The sequence below is a fragment of the Perca fluviatilis genome, chromosome 12, assembly GCF_010015445.1.
Source record: "Perca fluviatilis chromosome 12, GENO_Pfluv_1.0, whole genome shotgun sequence".
NCBI classification, from domain to species: domain Eukaryota; kingdom Metazoa; phylum Chordata; class Actinopteri; order Perciformes; family Percidae; genus Perca; species Perca fluviatilis.
The window spans coordinates 21,541,098-21,559,933 of record NC_053123.1 but is presented as its reverse complement, the minus strand read 5'-3'; the positions used below and the strand labels follow the sequence as shown (position 1 = coordinate 21,559,933).

The window sequence follows — 18,836 nt, the reverse complement described above, 5'->3', positions numbered from 1 at the left end:
ATTATTCTTTTAACCTGTTAGATTGTCAGCACCACTAACACACAGGGCCAGGAGGCGACAAAAAACAGACAGAGACAGACAGATAAGTACCGCATTTAGAGACAAACAGTGGCACACATTTAACTCAAAACTAAATACCTAAATTTCTCTATGACATGTATTAGAAATGTGATTTTGTTTTTCAGTCAGAATGAATGGGTTTTAATAGTACGTCTGCAAAGGAGACACTAACGAACGAAATTCAATATTTTGTTGTTGTTTTATTTCTTTAAAATGACAATAATTGTAGCACCTGTGACCCTGAAGAGATTAAAGTGATAAACGATGAGCGAATTGATTTATGGGAGGTTATATTTTGTTGTTACTTGTATTTGTATTTCAAAACCCCTCGGATGTATAAGGATTGTTTAAAACAGGTGCTAATATTACCACTACAAGTGATTAGATTGCTTTGTGTCAAGACATGATATCATTGAATTGATTTAATTTGCGATACACTCGCTGTTGACAGCTGTTTGACTGAGCTCAGGTGTAATTCTCCATCAGCAGCAAATGGAGTAACCCATTCAACACCAATACTGCCACATTAGAGACAGGAAGTACATTTAATCTTCCTTCAATACTTTCTAAATGGCCTCATAGCAAAACTAATTACTATCTTTTGAATTATTACATCTTCCTGCAAAGTATTCAGGTGGGAGGGGAGTGTAATTCAGACCTTATTATAAATATAATCATGTTAAGTAAATCAGAAACATATTAACCAGATGTTTTAAAATGCACAGACCACTAAAGAATCAAAAGAAAAGCACAGAAATATTCACCATCACCTGTTCAATTTAATAATCTCAAATACATTTTAAAGAAATATCACAGCATTTCCCCCTCTCACACTGTCTTGCTAGCTATATTTGGCACATACACACATATACACACCACAGGCTAATAATGTTATCGCCTCAGATCACCAACTCAGCAGATCTCAACCGCATGTCACCTACGATAACTCAGCGCATGCACACACCACACACACACACACACACACATTTACACACACACACACACACAGATGCATAGTTCGGTGGCCCTTGTCAATAGGACGTTAAGGGTTTTGGCACTAATGACCAGTGTAGAGATAAGAGAGGAGAGGTTAATGTGTTGCTGTGGGTGATCAAGATAAGACCGATCCTTTTAAGCCTGCAGACAATGAGACAGTGAGAAAGGGAGAGAGGATACAAAAAACAGAGGTAAAAGGTGGAACAAATTTACAGAAATAAGCAAAAGCCTTGTAGACAATTTGGAGCTGTTTGTGTAAGACTCACGTCCACATGTAAACTACTGTTTATCATATTTTATAATAAGTGGATTTATGCAGATTTAGTCCATCAGGGCTGCACACATAAATATGCACATAGCACAGCACAGCAGAGCACTAAACACTAAAACTCAATAACCACCACCAAACAACCAACCAACCCACCTTTTCACTGAATGGGTTATCAGTGTAGCTCAAATGACAAACCAAATATACTACCATGTCTTGCATTCAAAAGGGGCTTTCTTTGGGCAGGACCGTGTGTGTGTGTGTGTGTGTGTGTGTGTGTGTGTGTGTGTGTGTGTGTGTGTGTGTGTGTGTGTGTGTGTGTGTGTGTGTGTGTGTGTGTGTGTGTGTGTGTGTGTGTGTGTGTGTGTGTAAATACAACATCTACAGTAGGTGTGTGTATCTGAGGTTTGTTCAATGTATTGTTGGCATCAGGGGGCAGATACAATTTACTGCGATTGCTATTGGAAGTACTTGTTGTCTCTCACACACACACATACACACACACACAAATATCTTCCTCCCTGTGAGTGAAAGTAACATAAAATGGCTCCCCCTCCTCCCCCCATCTGTGTTGGGGCCCGGCTAGGTCGGCTGACATTTGGACACTTGTCAATCATCTCTTTCAATAGCAAAGCGGCAGGAAAAATGGAGTCGGGGGGTCAGCAACTCAGTGTATCGCCATGGCAACAACTGCACTGAAGTTCTTAGCCTGCTGGGACTGTAGTTCTAAGTGTACGTGCGTGTGTGTGTGTGCGCGTGTGTATGTGTGTGTGTGTATTGTGTGTGTGTGTGTGTGTGTGTGTGTGAATGTCCATTTTTGTTTCTGGTTTGAGTGTGTGTGTGCAGAGTGTGTGTGCGTGCCTCTTTGTGTGTTCAATTGTTCCCCGTCAGCCAGAGGCAAATACTACTCCCATTTTAGCTCTTCCACCTCTCACCTTGCAACCTCACATGCAGCTTTAGCCTTTTCTCCCCTCTTCCCTCTCTCCCTTTTTTTTTTTTTACCTCCCTCCTCTAACTAGCAGGTCAAGGAACAAGGCCCTGCAGGAAGGACCGCATCCAAAAAAGGAGTACTTAACCTTTCGCCACCTTGGCCTCTCCCTCTCTTTCCCCTTTGCCTCTCACCGTTTTCCTCCTCCTTGCCAGTGTGTGTTTCATTGTGATCCTCCACTTGCACCTGCTCTACACCTAATTATTTTCTCATCTTCAATAGTTGTGCTTTCATCTGTTTGCCAACGCTGCATTTGAACGTTATTGTTGAGTGGGTAAAAGCGTGCATAAGTTATCCCATACTGTGATTCACATGTACAAGCAGCCCTGTGTTCAGCCAAAGCACAAGAAAATAGGGTGATTGAGCACACAAACACAGCCACAACATACTACATGGAGTCTGCGCCACTGGTGGTCTCTTTATGGGATGAATACGGAGGATAATTTGTGTTCTCAGTCAGGGAAAATAGCTCAGATTGAGCTTCGGTGGACAATCCACTGACCCGTTTACCGAACACTTATCGCAGAGAGGTTCACCAGCACTATTCATCCTCCTGGGCTATGCAGGCATACACACGCAGGCAACTAGTCCCTCCTATCTACCCAGACTATAATGACAGTACAATCTGCAGTGACAGCAGCCACACAGAAATGAATTTAATACAATGCTCCAAATGGCATGAAAACCTGTAGCTCTGGGAATAAATACATAAAAATGTTGACATACACAACATTTACACAGCAGCCTCTTGCAGATTTTAGTGATTTGAGCACCAAACTTCTGTTGCATTAGATTTGATTTTTTTTTTTTTTTTTTTGGCACAACAAAAAATGCCTATTGGGAAAAACAAAAACACTGTCTGAAAAAAATGTATAAAAAAAGTACACAGGTTGCTAGATGTATGTTAATGTTGTCCTTCCTCTTACTGTAACTAGCAACTTTTATGAATAAAATCTGCTGCTAATAGCTGTTTGATGTGGATTAACATGCTCCATTACCCCAATGTACCAACACTGCCAGAGTCATTACAAAACACACACACACACACACATCCAAATCTCCCCCTGACAACGCGTGCAACACACACACTTCTTCGTCCAACACTCTCCCTCTTCCCAGTCCCATCAATGGACAGGGCCTGACTGGAATGGCGTAATTCTGAGGGATAATTCATGGATAATTTTGGGATAATCTCCAGCAAACCATTCGGAGTGCTGCCACCCAGTTTGCCTGCAGCCTGATTACCAGGCTCCGAATGCCAGCCACTTGTAGTGACCAGCACCGCCAGCAACCACTTTGCTGCATGCAAATAAACAAAACAAACAAGGACCTCCAGCAGGGAGACATCCAGCTCCGCCTGCACGGATGCTCACTCAATACTGCAGGTTACTGAAAAGACACACACACACATGTAGGATAGAGACAAACAAATCCAAAACATCAATGTAAAGACATTTTGTCAAAAGCATGCATGTGGAGAGCGTACACAACCATGCCCTCCGACACAAACACAGACAGACACACACTTGAGGGGATTATCATTATGTGTGATTGCCATCTTGTGGTAGAAGTAACTATATGATTCAGAATAAATGCATAACCTTTACTGTTAAATGCAATTAAATAGTACAATTCTACAGTCTTGGCCAAAACATGAAAGGCAATTTCTCTACTTTTCTTTCAAGGACTTTAGACCAATCTGCCTGCTGAGATTAAGCTAGTGAAAAGTATCATTTTAAATGTACACATAAAACACTGCTAAAGCATTAAAAACAGAGCATCAGCACTAATTCACTGCTGCATGATACCTAAATGTTAAGTTTACATCTTCACATTGTTAAGCTGAATAATAATTTGCATAAACACCATGTGTGCACACACAGGCAAGTAAACCAAAAGAATATGAGCGCATACGTTCAGTTTTATGCTAAATTTGGTCTTATGTAGGACATGCTGGAGGTGCTGCAATTCTGGTTGATATGTTGATAAATACTGACATCTAGTGGCTCAACCTAAAAACTCACAGCACCAGGTGAACAAGGATCACATACTATATGTTTGGACCTAAGCAAATACCACCACCTCTTGGGGATTACACCCACGTGACAACAACATAATGAAGGATAAATGCTTTATTTATTTATTTATTTTTTACCTAATTATTTTTGGCTAATAACCATTTCCAGATTTTTCTTACATCAGTGCATATCATAAATGTATTTTAAGTACTTTTTAATCTTTCCATATCCATCATAACCTTGAAAAGAACTGATGGGTTGTGCATTCTTAAGAGGATACATAGTGATGGTGTCACACTCCTGTGACACCATGACTAATTATATAACACACACACACACACACACACACTTAAAATATGTAATTACAGGTTTAAAAATGTAAACACACAACGGCGGTGTTAAAAATGGTCGCTATAATCATAAAAGGCCTGCCATTGTCAGTTCTCTGCATACCTTATCAGCTTCCTTCACTGCTAAGAAGTTGACAGAATAACTTCTTGTTTCATTAGAAATAATTGGTGGGGATGGGTGGACCACAGCTAAACTACATGGATTATTGTAACACTTGACAATGCACTTGTATTTTCCTTCATACTGTGTGCACATGCAGATCAAATGTTTTCTGTCTGTGCAAGAGCATGCAAACTCCTCTGACTCAGACACACAGACTCAGTTCAAGTCCACTCAAATAAAGTGTCATTTCTGTTTACTCACCATTAGTTATGACATCTATATCTTAGGCAGTAAATTCAAATCAGACGTGTTTACAATTTCAGTTTTGCATTCATGTCCTCAAACTCTGTCCAGGATATAAAGTTAGTAAAAAAATAAATAAAATAAAAATAAAATAAATATATATATAAAAATCGGTAGTCAAAGTTGCAGCATAGAGGAAGTGCTTTCCCAAAGCATCCAAAGGAATGGGTATCTCCAGTACAGTTTGTAATCACTCCCCAATGAAATGGTAAAAAGCCTGCAAAGTGAACTGAAATAGCTGCTCAGAACAGATACAGAAAGCAGGCTCCCTCTCAGTCAGTCCATCACTCCACTGAGCACTTAAGTCCAGCACTTTTTATGGTCCTGCTGTTTGAGAATGTCGGACAGAGAAACTCTGTCCGACAGAGTGCGTAGACTCATCTGAGGATCATCTCACAGAAGCAGCTTTGACCTGTACGATTACAGATGATAACAGTGAGAGATAATCTAGATACACTGATGCATCAAAGTGGCATGAAAGCTCACCTGTTCTTCTCAGCCACCCCTCGTGTCTCCAAGCAGTGAAAGCCCTCCTGTCAGTTTTATACCACCGCAGACACACTGGTCTCCTTGCTCATCTTACCCCATCGCCTGTTAGACATTTACTGCTTTTCTCTGCTCCATCTCTGCACTTGACCAATCCACTCTCAGCTCCACCGCTGTCAACTCCACACAGATTTGCACTGTGCAACCTATTCCATTTCACTCACTTGCCTTCTCCCCCCGCCGCTGCCAAACCAGTCACCTGTGGGCTTAGAAGTACTCAAAGCCATTTCCCAATCTCCCGCCCTTCTCGCCTCATTCTTATCTCTCTCTCCTATTGCCGTCATTTTCACCCCCAACTCCCACTCAGGTTTCACTCCTAACCACTTTGAGTCCTCTCACTTCATCTAATAAGTCCTCTGCCTTTACCCAACCATTACCAATTTTCTCTGACCCACTATTTGCTATTAGCCCCTAGTCTTCCTCCTCCCCTTTCTCTTATCCCTCCACTCTCCATCCCTGTCTCTGCCTATCCTCCTTATATATCCTCAGCCTTCGCTTTGCCTTCTCCCCATCTCCAGCAGCATGAATATATTATTATCTACACAATGGGGCCCTGCTTATTGTTTATGAATTACCAGCCTTGCGGCCAAACAAAGCCTATTTTCATAAGAAACCTCCATTTCATTTCAGCTCCAATTAGATTGGGGGCTAAAGAATAGGAGTCCTCAGGCCTCAGCCCCTAAGGATGGCAGGTCCATTCAGCTTCATTCAATGGGGCCTTATTGCTTTCCCATACAAAAGAGCACGTGGACGGGCTTTCAGACTGAAACACCAACCAAAAATGACTGGGAGACAGTACTGTACAATAACAAATCTTTAAAGAAAAGACACTGAGTGCTTATCCTCCCATCCATCAATTCATCCCTTACTCTTCGCTTTCTTTTTCTCCTCTGTTCGTATATTGTAAGACCTGGACATTAATGACAGACAGTTGAAAGAGAAAGGGAGTGAAAGAAAGAGAAGAAGAAAGAGGCAGAGCAGCTCAGTTTTTCACAATACATGTCAAGTCTAAATGATCACTGGCTGCTGAATAGACAGATGGAAGGGGAAAGAAGTGAGTCGTGTGTATGTATGTGTGTGTGTACAGCTGATTGATTCTCTGCTTTGAAAAGAGAGAGAAAAGAGTGAACGAAAGAGAGAGGAAGACCTTGATGCTTTTTCTGAGCTCCACAATAGTCTGGGAGCCTGGGCTGTATTGTGGAGCACCCACAGTGACAAGCTGTCACTCCATCCTGGTAGGAAGAAAGAGGCAGAGAGAGTGAAGAGGGGCTGGGGCAGGTCAGAACCCTGATAATACACGTCTGCCTCTACAATTCACATGTTTCTCACCAACCATACACTTGACAGGAAGAAGGCTCTTAAAATTAGTCCTGGAAAAGTGGGAGTAGAAATAAAGGAAAGTTGGAGCGTAAGTCTTAAAGCAATGTATACTTATTTGCCTACTTGGAAAGAAGCTAACATCAGCTAAGAGATCCAGGTAAACTTCCCAGCAGCACTGCAGTGGCTCTTTTCATGCTCTGGTTCATTAATGGGGACTGAGTGGCAGTCGGCCAGCCAAACACTGTGAGAGTCAAGTCAACAAGGTCAGAGCACGATAGCACTGGCCTGGCTTTATCTGCCGAGATCTGTTTCACAGGAGGATTGTGAATTGTGCCTTTGTTCCGATGAAGTAATATTCAACGTGAAACAAAAGGCAATTGTTTTCATTACCAATGAGTGGACAAGGTGAGAGTCACAGTGAAAAGGTTGACATCTGTGCTTATTCATCCAACAGCAGCAGAATGGGATCATCATCATCCACAAAGCTCGTCGTGATTATCAGGGTACACAAAAGATTTCAATAGGCTGGTCGTTTCAAAAAGGAGGAGGCATGCACACAAACAATGAATGATTTGGTGTAAGGTCAATGACAAGATGCAATCAATATTATTGCCATGCAAACCTATTTTCTGCACTTTTTGAATGTTTCAACTTCAGTTCGGTCAGCCAACTCATGTGGAACGGATTTATAACGTGAACAATGAACCTGTATTCACATAAGTCTGACCGCCCCCCCCCCCGCAATCATACACTATCTTCAGCACAGCAGAGATTAAGGAGTGATGATAAAATTAACAAACTAACTTACTCAGAGCTAACAGGCAGATAGAAGCTTTATTTAGTTATCACCGCCTACCAGCTCAGCAGTAGCTCAGTGGGGTTGGGAACTGGAGGGTCGCCCGTCCAAGTCCACATACGGACCAAAGTCCAGAGTGTTGACTGGTAGCTGGAGAAGCCAGTTCACCGCCACTGCCAACGTGCCCTTGGGCAGGGCACCAAACCCCCAACTGCTTGGGGTGATCATCCATTGGCAGCCCCCCTCACTCTGACATCTCCCCATTAGTGCATGTATAGATCCTGAGCATGTGTGTAATGTGTGTAGAAAGTGTACAAATAGAGTGAAAATGGGAATTCCCCCGAGATAAATAAAGGCATGTCTTTTTCTTCTATACCAAATATTACAAAATAGAAAAGGCGCTCGTAGACGTGCCAGTAGCGAACACTGAACAAACTACTTGTTGACAATCGCCAATCTGACACCAAATCAATGCACAACAGTAACATATAGTACAAAAGTACAAAAAAGCAAGCCATGAATAAAAAACTGCACATGTCGAGATCAATCATGTTACACACATTATTGACAGAAGATAAAGTCAGCTGCACTGACACACATTTAAAATAAACAATGAGAGGACATTAGATTTCAATTTGTTATGCATTTCTTATATCATTTATTGCAGCATTGCAGGGCTAATGGCTATTAATCAGGTTTTAGAGACCTGCCCAAACTTCTGGGGAAGCTCAGGTCTCTTTTGGGGAAGCCAAGCCCCCCCCCACACACACACACACCTAGCTCCCCTGTAGAACACTGCGTTAGGTGATAATGTCAATGTTTGTTGACAGCTTATTCAGTTGCCCCCCAAGTGGCCAAAGAAAATCTATTAATTGCAGTAAGCAGTGTGATAAGCAGTAGGTCACAGCAGTACAGCAATGTAAACTGTAGAACAAAAGCTCAGCAGCAGCCTCAGAGAAGTACAAAAACTCAACTTAACAGAACCAAGACATCTTAAGATATATTTGTTTTCACAAGCAGCACATAGGCCTACCTGGCTTGGTGAAGTCTGTGTGAAGTAAAGCAATTATCCCTGACACCCCAGTGGAGTCATTTGGGAATGGGTGATGAAGGTCTGAATCTGCCAATAGAGAAGAAAACTTTTTCTTCCAGCTAAGACTGAGCCAAAATTAAGGACAAACAACTGACAGCTCACTTGACAAATGGCTAAGTCCAGAAATACTATCAAAAGCACGGAATAAGCATGCCTGTTAACAGGCAAGCTTATTGTGAAATGCTACATGAGCAGCAGAAGTAGAGTTAGAAAATTAAACAGTTTGCACCAGAGCCATTTCTCTATCACTCTGGTTTGCACTAGCAGCAAGATGTTCTGCTTCTACTTCTTTTGGGTTTTACGGCAGTTGGCATCCTATGTGTTGCATTACTGCCTCCTACTGGTAATTACTTGTTATCTATTATTTCATTTCATTATCATTTTCTAAGTAGTCCAGTGCTTTTCAAAAATGTAAATACATGTTTCCTTCCATTTACGGAAACCCCACTTTCAAGGACTTCTTTGAACCTGATTTCCAGCAGCAAAATGGCAGACAGAAACGGTTTAAACAGACCGCCATTTTGGGAAGGGTGCGTCGGCATTGAGTTGACTGCACCACGTGTGGGTGGAGTAGGATATGAGTTGTTCGGCTTGAAGTAGTTCAAGTCAAAAAAGAGAAAAAGAAGAAAAGAAAGGCTAATAAGTTTGTTTTAAATACCCATCTTTTTGGGCCCTCCTCACATGAAGGCCCTGGGCACTCAGTCCCCTTTTTCCCCCCAGTCCCACGCCCCTGTAAATACCTTCAAATTTCGAAATCAAACAAACTTGGCCTAAACAGTGCCTAATGAACTGACTCACTTGACCACTTTGCTGGTTTCCCAATGCTGTAGCCTATCATAAGAATTCTAAACCGACCGTCAGTGATGTCATAGCGACTGGGTTTCCAGAATCTTTTTTGTTCTATGTTTGGACTTATTTTTAAATCAATTTGTTTTCACACTGACAGTATAGTAGTCTTTTTCATTTTAAAAGTGTCCAAAAAAGACAGAAAAATATTTCCACAGTGATTTAATGTTAGTGTAACAATAAGACTAAGGCTATCAGAAAGATTGTGTCAACACTTATCAAATCTTGGGTGGTATTTATCTCTCACTGACATTACTCATTATACACCTAGTAAGCTACTAGGCTACATGGTTTCTACACCTGGAGGTTGGGACCCCAAATTCCCCCCGGGTAAATCTGAGAGGTCACAAGATAATGATAATCCCAAATACACATCGCTCCTGACATCAACGTGAATTTGAACTTCTGACATCTCCAGGTTCCCACTAAGTACAGTGCACACAGAGACCAAGAAACACAGGCAGTATTCCTATGGTGTACTACTTATAATAAAGTCTTAAAACTACATTTTAACACGGGGCATTTCTGAAAGATAGGGCCAAAAGATGAGGTAATATTATATCCGATATAAATTTAAGTGGTCAATAGTCAGATTTAGCAGCAACTCAAAGTCATTCTTCTAAAAACACATTTATTTCTCCCAAAGGGCAAAGGCTAATCTTTAAGCAGTATTTACATTATACAGAACAAGTTCAATATCTGTACAATTCCCTAGGATCCCTAGAAAAAAAAAGGCAAAAAAAGAAATCAAACAGACAAAAGACGAGTTTCCTGCCACAAGCTTCACTTCGGGACAAAAAACACCAGGCTAAGCCTGTGTCAGGGAGAGACAAAAATCAACTCATAAAAATAACATTATGAAATGCTTATATAATGGTGTGGTTCAAGTTCAGAAATGTCCAAGGCCTTTGTTACCATTAACATCATGAAAGTATACCATTTATGTACCATTGGACAGCGAATCATTCAATTATTGTAAACAGAGGGAGAGGACTTGTCTCCACTTGTCTTCCAGCCACGCTGAACACTGCCAAAGACACCGATGATGGATGTTGAGGTGATGGACACACCAAGGGTTAAGTGTGTAATCTCCTCACCAGCCTGCTTGGTGTTTCGAGGAATGTTATCGTGGGATAGATGGTCGAGCCCGTTCATCACGTCGCAGTGGTTCCTGTCTTTTCACCAGAGGGGCAGTAATGACACTCCTCTTAGGGCAAACACACACACACCCATCTCAAACAAGCACACAATTGCCTGCTTACAGATTCACTCTTGTCCTCTTAGTCACACAACCAACCTTAAATTATGTGTGTGATTGAGCGCATTTCACAGACAGCGCAAGCAAGTCCACACATATACAGTACATGCTCTTTCTCTTTTGAAAGCTTCGGATGGAGATGTTGCACAAATCCTCAGAGGTTTGTCTCATCCCACGTTGAGTCATTCATGCTCTTTAACACCCTCCTCACAACCTTTTCCAGATCCTTCCGTGCTTTCTGCTCCTCCTCCAGGGACCTCTTCATTTTCTTATTATCCTGTGAGGTAAAACAATCTTATCATTCATGTCACTGGCCCAAATAATGTGAAACATCTAATGTTTCAAATTTCTGATGTGCGAGATGGAGAACAGGAAACGCCCATTTCACTAAATTCTAAGATCTGAGAGTCACATATTAGATAAATCACACTATCGTGTTCTTTCATAAAACATCTTATTCATAAACAATCACCTGTTTCAGCTCTTGAACCTCATCCCTCAGGGCGTACACCACATCCACCAGGCTCCTATAAGATGATAAAAATGCACAGGTCAGCACATCAGTGATGCACACAAGGCTGGTTATTAAAGGATAGATTCAAGTTCCCCAAGTCTATCTTAAAACAACACTCACAGAACAAGGGCGGTGGATTTTGTCTCCCCATCACTTACATTTGATTCACATTAGGAATGGATCACTTCCAAGCCAGTATGGACGAGAGGAACGATTACATCAACCAAAATCTGTTTCATTGCACATATGCGCCTGTGAGTGTTGTTTTAAGACACACTTGAAAAGATGTGAGCCTATCCTTTTAGCTCAGAGTAGCAGCATAAAACAAAAGCAGTTGGTTTACCAATAATTACGACGTCAAGAGTAGCAGCTGACATTGCAACTTTTTACTTCAAGGATGGTCTGGTGATATTCTATACTTTTATTGCTGATGATGACGACATGAAAAGAGCATATCCAAGAATAATTGAGCCTACTAACGAGCTCTCAAAGCCTGAAACAGCTGATTCCTCTGTGTAATAGATGCCCATTGTTAATAAAAACACATCAATGAGCAACAGTCTTGCACTCAATGTTCCTTCATTACGATCAACATGGGCTCTGGTATATGGGCAATATACAGTGTCCAGCTGTTTTATAAAATTACTGAGCTTTTTTATTTTTTTTTTTAAGATTTAAGTCTTCAGTAGGAACAAATTGGCTTTGGGTATTGTTGGTTTTGGCCCACATGGGTTTTATAATATGTCAATACAGTGATTCAGGGCAAAGGTGAAGTGTAAGAGATGTATCTATTATCCTACTTTTCTTCTGCTGTACTTTGTCCGTTGCGACTGGGATCCTCCACCAGGATTTTCTTCTCACCGGGGATGATCACATGCAGCCCTGTTTCCCTTCGCGGTCCTGTTTCAAAACAGAAGTGCACTAAAAAATCGGTACTTTGCTTTGTCTCACTTTGTAGTAAGATGAGACCGTACAGAACTTCTTTATTGAAACGAGTGACAGAATCAAAGAGAACCAAGCACAGACCAAAATTGGCAGTAGTAGTGTGTTAGTCGTACAAGACAAGAGATCAGGAAAGTAAAGGGAAATGAGAGGCTGTGGAGATATCTGGTAAAAAAACAAAACAAAAAACACACACATGCTAATCCATTCATTCATGTAACAATTCTCTCAATCTGAAATTAATGAGAACTCCACCATCTTCCCCAAAAGACAACAAACACCAAACACAATCAGATTTGCTGTTCTCACAAATCACCAGAATGCCAGTGTCTACCAAATGACAGATTTATTCAAAACTCATAATACAGCGTTTAGGGACTTGAACACTTCAGCAGAGTACAACAAATACACTGAAGGTGCTGTTTGCAGATAAGACATGGTCACATGTGTGAACTGAATACAGCATTAGGACAACATTGGTCAAAGACAATTGGTCTCTTTTCACCCTGCCTGTCCCACAGTTTGTCTTCTTAAACCACAGAATACACCTGTCACAAAGTATAGCACATGATATAAGGACAGTGATATTCTTAGCTCAAATATTCATAGAAGGTAGAATGGATTTATATTTTCTTGCTCCATAACAACTAGTATTTACAGAAAGGGAGACTATGTGCTCTTATATTTCAAGTTCACTCTGACAGTATTCTGGGGTTGAATGAGTAGTTCATATAGAAATGTTCCTGTATAATCACAGCCTCTTGTTTCTTTATTTTTATTTTTTACCCTCAATGCTTTTACACTATGAATGAGCATTTACTTTACAGTAACACGGAATACTCAAGTCTACCTTTAGGACTATATCATACACACTCTAGATAGACGACAAAAAGTACAGAATTTAACAGATTCTATCCCCACCCCACTGGCCTGTTACATGATTGTGCAAAATAATTCAAACACTTCATGTTATAATTTTTAGTGTAAACTTTGATACAGAGCAATAAGATTGTAAAAAAGAAAAGAAATAATTCTTCCAGGGATCATTTTGTAAACATTGACATACAGAATAAAACATAAATTAAAAAAAACACCTGTATACAAAATAATGAATACAATAAAGAAATCAGTAAATAGTACTGTAACATGGACCAATATATTCCGTATTTCACCCACATTGCTTGCTGTAAGAGGTGATAAGACTCTACTGTAAGTGGATTCCAACCTGTACTTTTAATACCATCACTGGAAAAATACTTCTTCATAAAAATAGTCATTAATGCAAGAGATAGCATGCGAAACCTCGAAAGCCAGACAACACAAAGGCATGTCTGGCTTATGAGGCCGTAGCATAGGTGCTAGTTGTGTGAATGCTTGTTTTTGACATTACGCTCACCTGGTCAAAATTGTCAGAGTCTGGTAACAGCTACAACTTAAAGAAAGAGTTCAGCATTTTGGGAAATAGGCTTATTCGCTTATTTGTCGAGGGTTTGATGAGAAGAAAGATACAATTATCATGTCCGTACAGTGAATATGAAGCTACAGTTAGCAGCTGGTTAGCTTAGCTTAGCATATCTTAGTGTAAACCCAGGAAACAGGAGCCCAGCTCGTTTTAAGAAATGAGTTGTTTGCTGTTCTCTTGGAACTAGAAGATTTAAACATAAAATTAGATTTTTTGCTTTCTTTCCATTAGTAAGACAAAAAAAAATCAATATCAAGCTCATGTTTGTGCGTTAGGTATAGAGCTGGAGTAGGGACATGTTTAGCCAAGATTAGCATTAAAGGTGGCCTGCCACACGTATTTCATTACTTTGTGGTGATGTCTGAAGTTCTACCATGGACTCTGTAACATTTTTTGTGGAAATAAATGCCTTGGTTACCTTGTTTCAAGCCATTCTAGCGTGGTATAGAAAGCCTGCAGGAAGACTCAGCTCGATTTCTGTCAGTTCTCATTAATATTCAACAAGCTAAGCTGTTTTGAGTCTGATTTGCTAACAGCTAGCCAATGAGAGCCTGGCTGTCAGCATCCTTTACCCAGCACAACTGGGTGAGCTCATGAATAGTAATGAGCTCAGGCAACATGACAACATGATGTCAGACTGACCAGCTTTTGTAATTGGCCTGATTTCTCTGCTTATTTCTTTTCAGTGGCTAGAGCTGACAGAGGAGGTAGCAGTTCATTTTCACATTCACATTCACAACATAACACAAACACATATGGACCTAACCTATTTAAAAAAATACAAGGAAAAACGTTTTTGTGGGGCAGGGCACCTTTTAAGCCTGGAAATGGGGAAACAGTTTCCCTGGCTCTGTCCAAAGGTTGAAAAAAATCCATGAACGAGCACCTCTTAAGATCACTATTTAAAATATTATATCTCGTTTGTTTATTTTATTTAAATAGTGAGCTTTAGAGGTGCTGGTAGATGCACTTTGTTACCTTTGGACAGGGCCAGGCTAGCTGTTTCCCCCTGTTTCCAGTCTATATGCTATAAACTGCTGTAAGCTAAACTAAGCTAACCTGCTCCTGGCTCCAGCTTCATTTTGAACAGACAGATCTGAGAGTGGCATCGATCTTCTTGCCTAACTCTATATCTATATACTCTAATAAAAAATTGAATAGACGCATTTCCCAAAATGTCGAACTATTCCTTTAACTAGCAGGAAACATTAAACAAAGGCATTTGATTTTTATTACAGCTGTGTAAGGCTGTTAACAGTTTGTTGGTGTCAGGCTGGTATGCTATGCCTGGTTAAAATGAAGCTTTTTATTTTGTTAACGCACTAACTTGATGTTTAAAACTAAATATAAATGTAACCCTGTAGAACCACGGACAGAGAGCAACATTACTGGATGGAGGATCAGGCTTTAAAGGATGATGCTTCAGAGACTACACAATACAGTAAAGCATTCAAATGAATAACTTAAAGGGTCAGTTCGCCAAAAATATTTAACTCTAGACATAGTATCTAGTGATGCAAAAAGTTTTCCAGGTTACTGACGTTGATATTTCTGCTTATACAACTTTACATGAATTTAGTTTGTGGTGCTCACAGGATTGAAAAAATAAACTTATAAAACTATGTGTCTGGAAACCTGTGAACAGTATCATAGTGACACATTCTGCAGTAGGAAGTAGTTTGTGGACTGTTGACAGTGCGTTCTTTGGATTATCCAGAGTAATGGGTACACTAAATCTTGGAAAGATACATTGGTGTGTAAATGTAATTTTTCAAAGCTGCGAGCACCACCACAAAATCCCATAAACTTCTATTGTATTGGAGTACAGGAAGAAATCTCAGAGAAAATTGGCAAATAAAACTGCATTGCTGGATACAATTACTGTGAAAATTATATTTTTCTTTTTGTTAATTTCGGTGAACTGGCACTTTAAACCTAGCATTCACTAGCTCTTATCTAGCTGGAGAAAGCTTGACTAGAGAGTGACCTGTATGTAATAATCTCCTCTTTCTGTAGCAGCTACTTAGAATAATGAACCGTGTTTCACAAAGAATTACATTTAGCAGGGGTTTTTAGTAGTTAGTAGCTATTGGTCATATGGTATGTTAAATCTAATCCTGTTTAGCAACATAAATAAAGATTCAAAATGATGAAAACAGCAATGTTTTAAAGATTTCTTTTGCATGCTGCTATATTATCAGGCAACAGGGGCAAGTGTGCCTGAACCTGTGCATGTGTGTATGGCATCTGTGCTATGTTTGAGCATATATACTCTAGAAACACATACTGGAGAGAAGTAGTACATGGTAAATAGAATACACTCATTCCTGAATTTACACTCGTTCCTGAATTACATCTGAATATCAGACAGGAAAAGCTCAGTCCCAACCTCTCCCTCCCCTGGTTATCCCTCCCCTATAGTCCACTCCACACCCCTCTACTCCCTGCTGAGAGTCTGCCACATTGATGGTCAAAGAAGGGAAGTGGTCACATTCAAGATAAATTAACAAGAATTACCAAACACTTACTGCATGACAACTACACAAATAGAGGAGGCACATAAAAGGGAAAGTGGCAAAGGCAACAGGGAGATGCTTAAAACATCTTAAAACAATCTAAAAACAAATAAATAAACCAAATAAGTTAACAAAAAAATTAACAAATATAAAATAAAAAATAAATAGATAAATAAATAAAAAAATCTAGTTTCTTTTAATCAATTGAAGGTAAAAGAGGTAAGCGTGCTGTACGTTACATTACAGTACAGCGTGGCAGTACTGAACGTTCTTTAGTTCTGGTGAGAGATGCAGCTCTTACGCGGCACTGAACCCATCCTGTAACTGTGGGTGGTCCAGATGGAGTCATAGTCAGAGTCCTCCGAAAGGTCAGAGGACAATTCTGGCCGTGACACACTGCTACGGCGGCCCGGGGAGTCCATACAGGACCGGTCCACATCGGCCAGCACGTGGTTGTGCATCAGGTCAGTGCCCTGCCAGGCTGGTCGGGGCGGGGCCAAGTTTGCCGATGATGTCGCAAAAGTAGAGGGAGGAAACGGTGGGCGAAACAGAGGAGGGACGGTGCAGAAGGAGAAGGCAGCATATGCAGCACGCAACAAATGGTAAATCATAAAAAAAAAACAATGAGAGATGCAGGATGGGAGAAAGTAATAGCACAGTATGGAGAAAACAAAAAAGGATGTAAAAAGGAGAAAAAGGAACTCGAGGTAAAACAGAGCAATGCCAAAAGTGAGGAGTGAAAGACAGACAGACAGAAGGAGAAGATACTGTTAGAAAGATCAGTTCAGAATACCAGTTGAAGAAAGGCACTGAGTAACAGAATACAGGTATAGCAGTAACAAAGACAGCAAGCTCCAGTATGAACCTATCTTCTTTTGTGTATGCACAAAAGTATGATTTGGGGTTTTCTTACTGGAATTAAGAGTCTGCCTGGTTTTGGCGCTGGTGCAGTATGCCTCAATAACTTTCAGGATCTGGGCATCTTCTTCCAGAGCAGCAGTACCTGAGAAAGAGAAGGTGAAGGGGAAATAATTAATTTCCATGCTCATGTCCATCAGATCCCTGGTCACTGTTGACAAATTACAGTATCTACAAACAGTACACTTATTTGCTTTCTTGCCGAGAGTGAGGTGAGAAGATCAATACCACTCTCATAGCTGTCGGAACATTAGCTTAGCAAACAGATTGTTGTTGTTTTTTTGTTACACATATGTGGTTTTCTGGGGAGCTGTATCAGCATGATAGCTGTTTCTCCTTCACTAAGCTAAGCTAACTGTCGCTGACTGTATCGTCATACTTAACAGACATAAACACAAGTGTTATTGATTCTCTCATCTAACCCTCAGTAAGAAAGCGAATAATCCACAAACTCTGGACATAAATATGAAAGATTTTAAACGTACTCTTCCTCAAGGCAAACTCCTCTTCAGACTGTTTCCTCTCAGGCTTGCGCTTGGGAAGGAGTTTCTTCACACTCTTAGGACTTTTACTAAGATCCTGAAAAGAAAGTGAGACGATTGTAAGACAATTAGAAAATCTACATAACAAAACCATATCAAGAAGTCTTAACTACATAAAAACACGGCCCCTCACCTCCTTGTAGCAGAGGGCTGCAGACGGTCGTAAAGGGGGTGCGGGTCGCAGACAGCTCAGACTCCAGGGTTTGGGGGTGTTGGGTGGTTCCAGCGGGCCCCACATCATGGTGCTGTGAGACGTTCCATGGGAGGAGGGGTGAGGCAGGGTGTGGTAGGTGGGAGCCACCGTCATGCCCCTTCCCTCAGCGTGCCGGGATGGGGTGAGAGGGTGAGATGGGAGCTGAGGAACAAAACAAAAGGCCGTATGTAATTAGATTTATCACTAAACAGTTCTGCTCCTCCACTTTACAACTGCTCTTAAATGCTTATTTAACACCCAGTAGATGCACCAACAAATAATATGTTTAGTATGAACTTTTCAGAAAGAAACTCTGGGTCACAGTGAAACTAGGCAGGAGTGCATCTCCAATACAGCGACAATGTAGTTGTACATGGACAAAGTTATTAAAAACATTGCAAATATTCATCGGTCCTTTTGGGAACCGCAGCCCTCAGTAGCACAGATGTCATCTACCCCAGCCATATCCTACAGCACCTTCTGGGGGAACCCAAACCAATCCCAGGCCAGATGGGACGTGTGCATCTCTGGTGCATTTGAAGATTCCCAAAATACCTCTACAGGGAAGCCTCCTCCTGCATCTGACTCCCTGTTTTTAATGAGCCTGAAGATTAGAAGAACATTACATTCCCCCTTAACTGAAGTCCCGCAGATAGATTTATAGATTTTTTTTAAAATTATTTTTCAGACAGTTACCTCTTGCCACAATGCAGCCACCAACATGCAAGTGGCCAATTGTGAATAAAATTCTCATTATTGTTGATTGTTTATTCAAGGGATAAAGCTGAATGTGGATAATTACGT

The 18,836-nt window shown here is 40.8% G+C and overlaps 1 protein-coding gene across 2 annotated transcripts in view; it reads right to left on the bottom strand.

Moving 5' to 3' along the window:
- Positions 1-9,898: 9,898 nt before the first annotated feature.
- The window catches only part of arhgef7a (Rho guanine nucleotide exchange factor (GEF) 7a), a 31,534-nt gene continuing 22,596 nt past the window's right edge, over positions 9,899-18,836 (bottom strand). The window contains exons 16-22 of one of the 2 annotated variants that reach the window (XM_039818280.1): positions 17,973-18,194; positions 17,783-17,876; positions 17,293-17,382; positions 16,681-16,860; positions 12,260-12,359; positions 11,418-11,472; positions 9,899-11,222 (exon numbers count right to left, since the gene is read on the bottom strand). In XM_039818280.1, coding sequence (XP_039674214.1) covers positions 11,100-11,222; positions 11,418-11,472; positions 12,260-12,359; positions 16,681-16,860; positions 17,293-17,382; positions 17,783-17,876; positions 17,973-18,194 — 864 coding nt within the window. In that variant the 3' untranslated portion in view covers positions 9,899-11,099. The remainder of the gene's footprint in view (positions 11,223-11,417; positions 11,473-12,259; positions 12,360-16,680; positions 16,861-17,292; positions 17,383-17,782; positions 17,877-17,972; positions 18,195-18,836) is intronic. The other variant, XM_039818279.1, reaches the window with a different exon arrangement.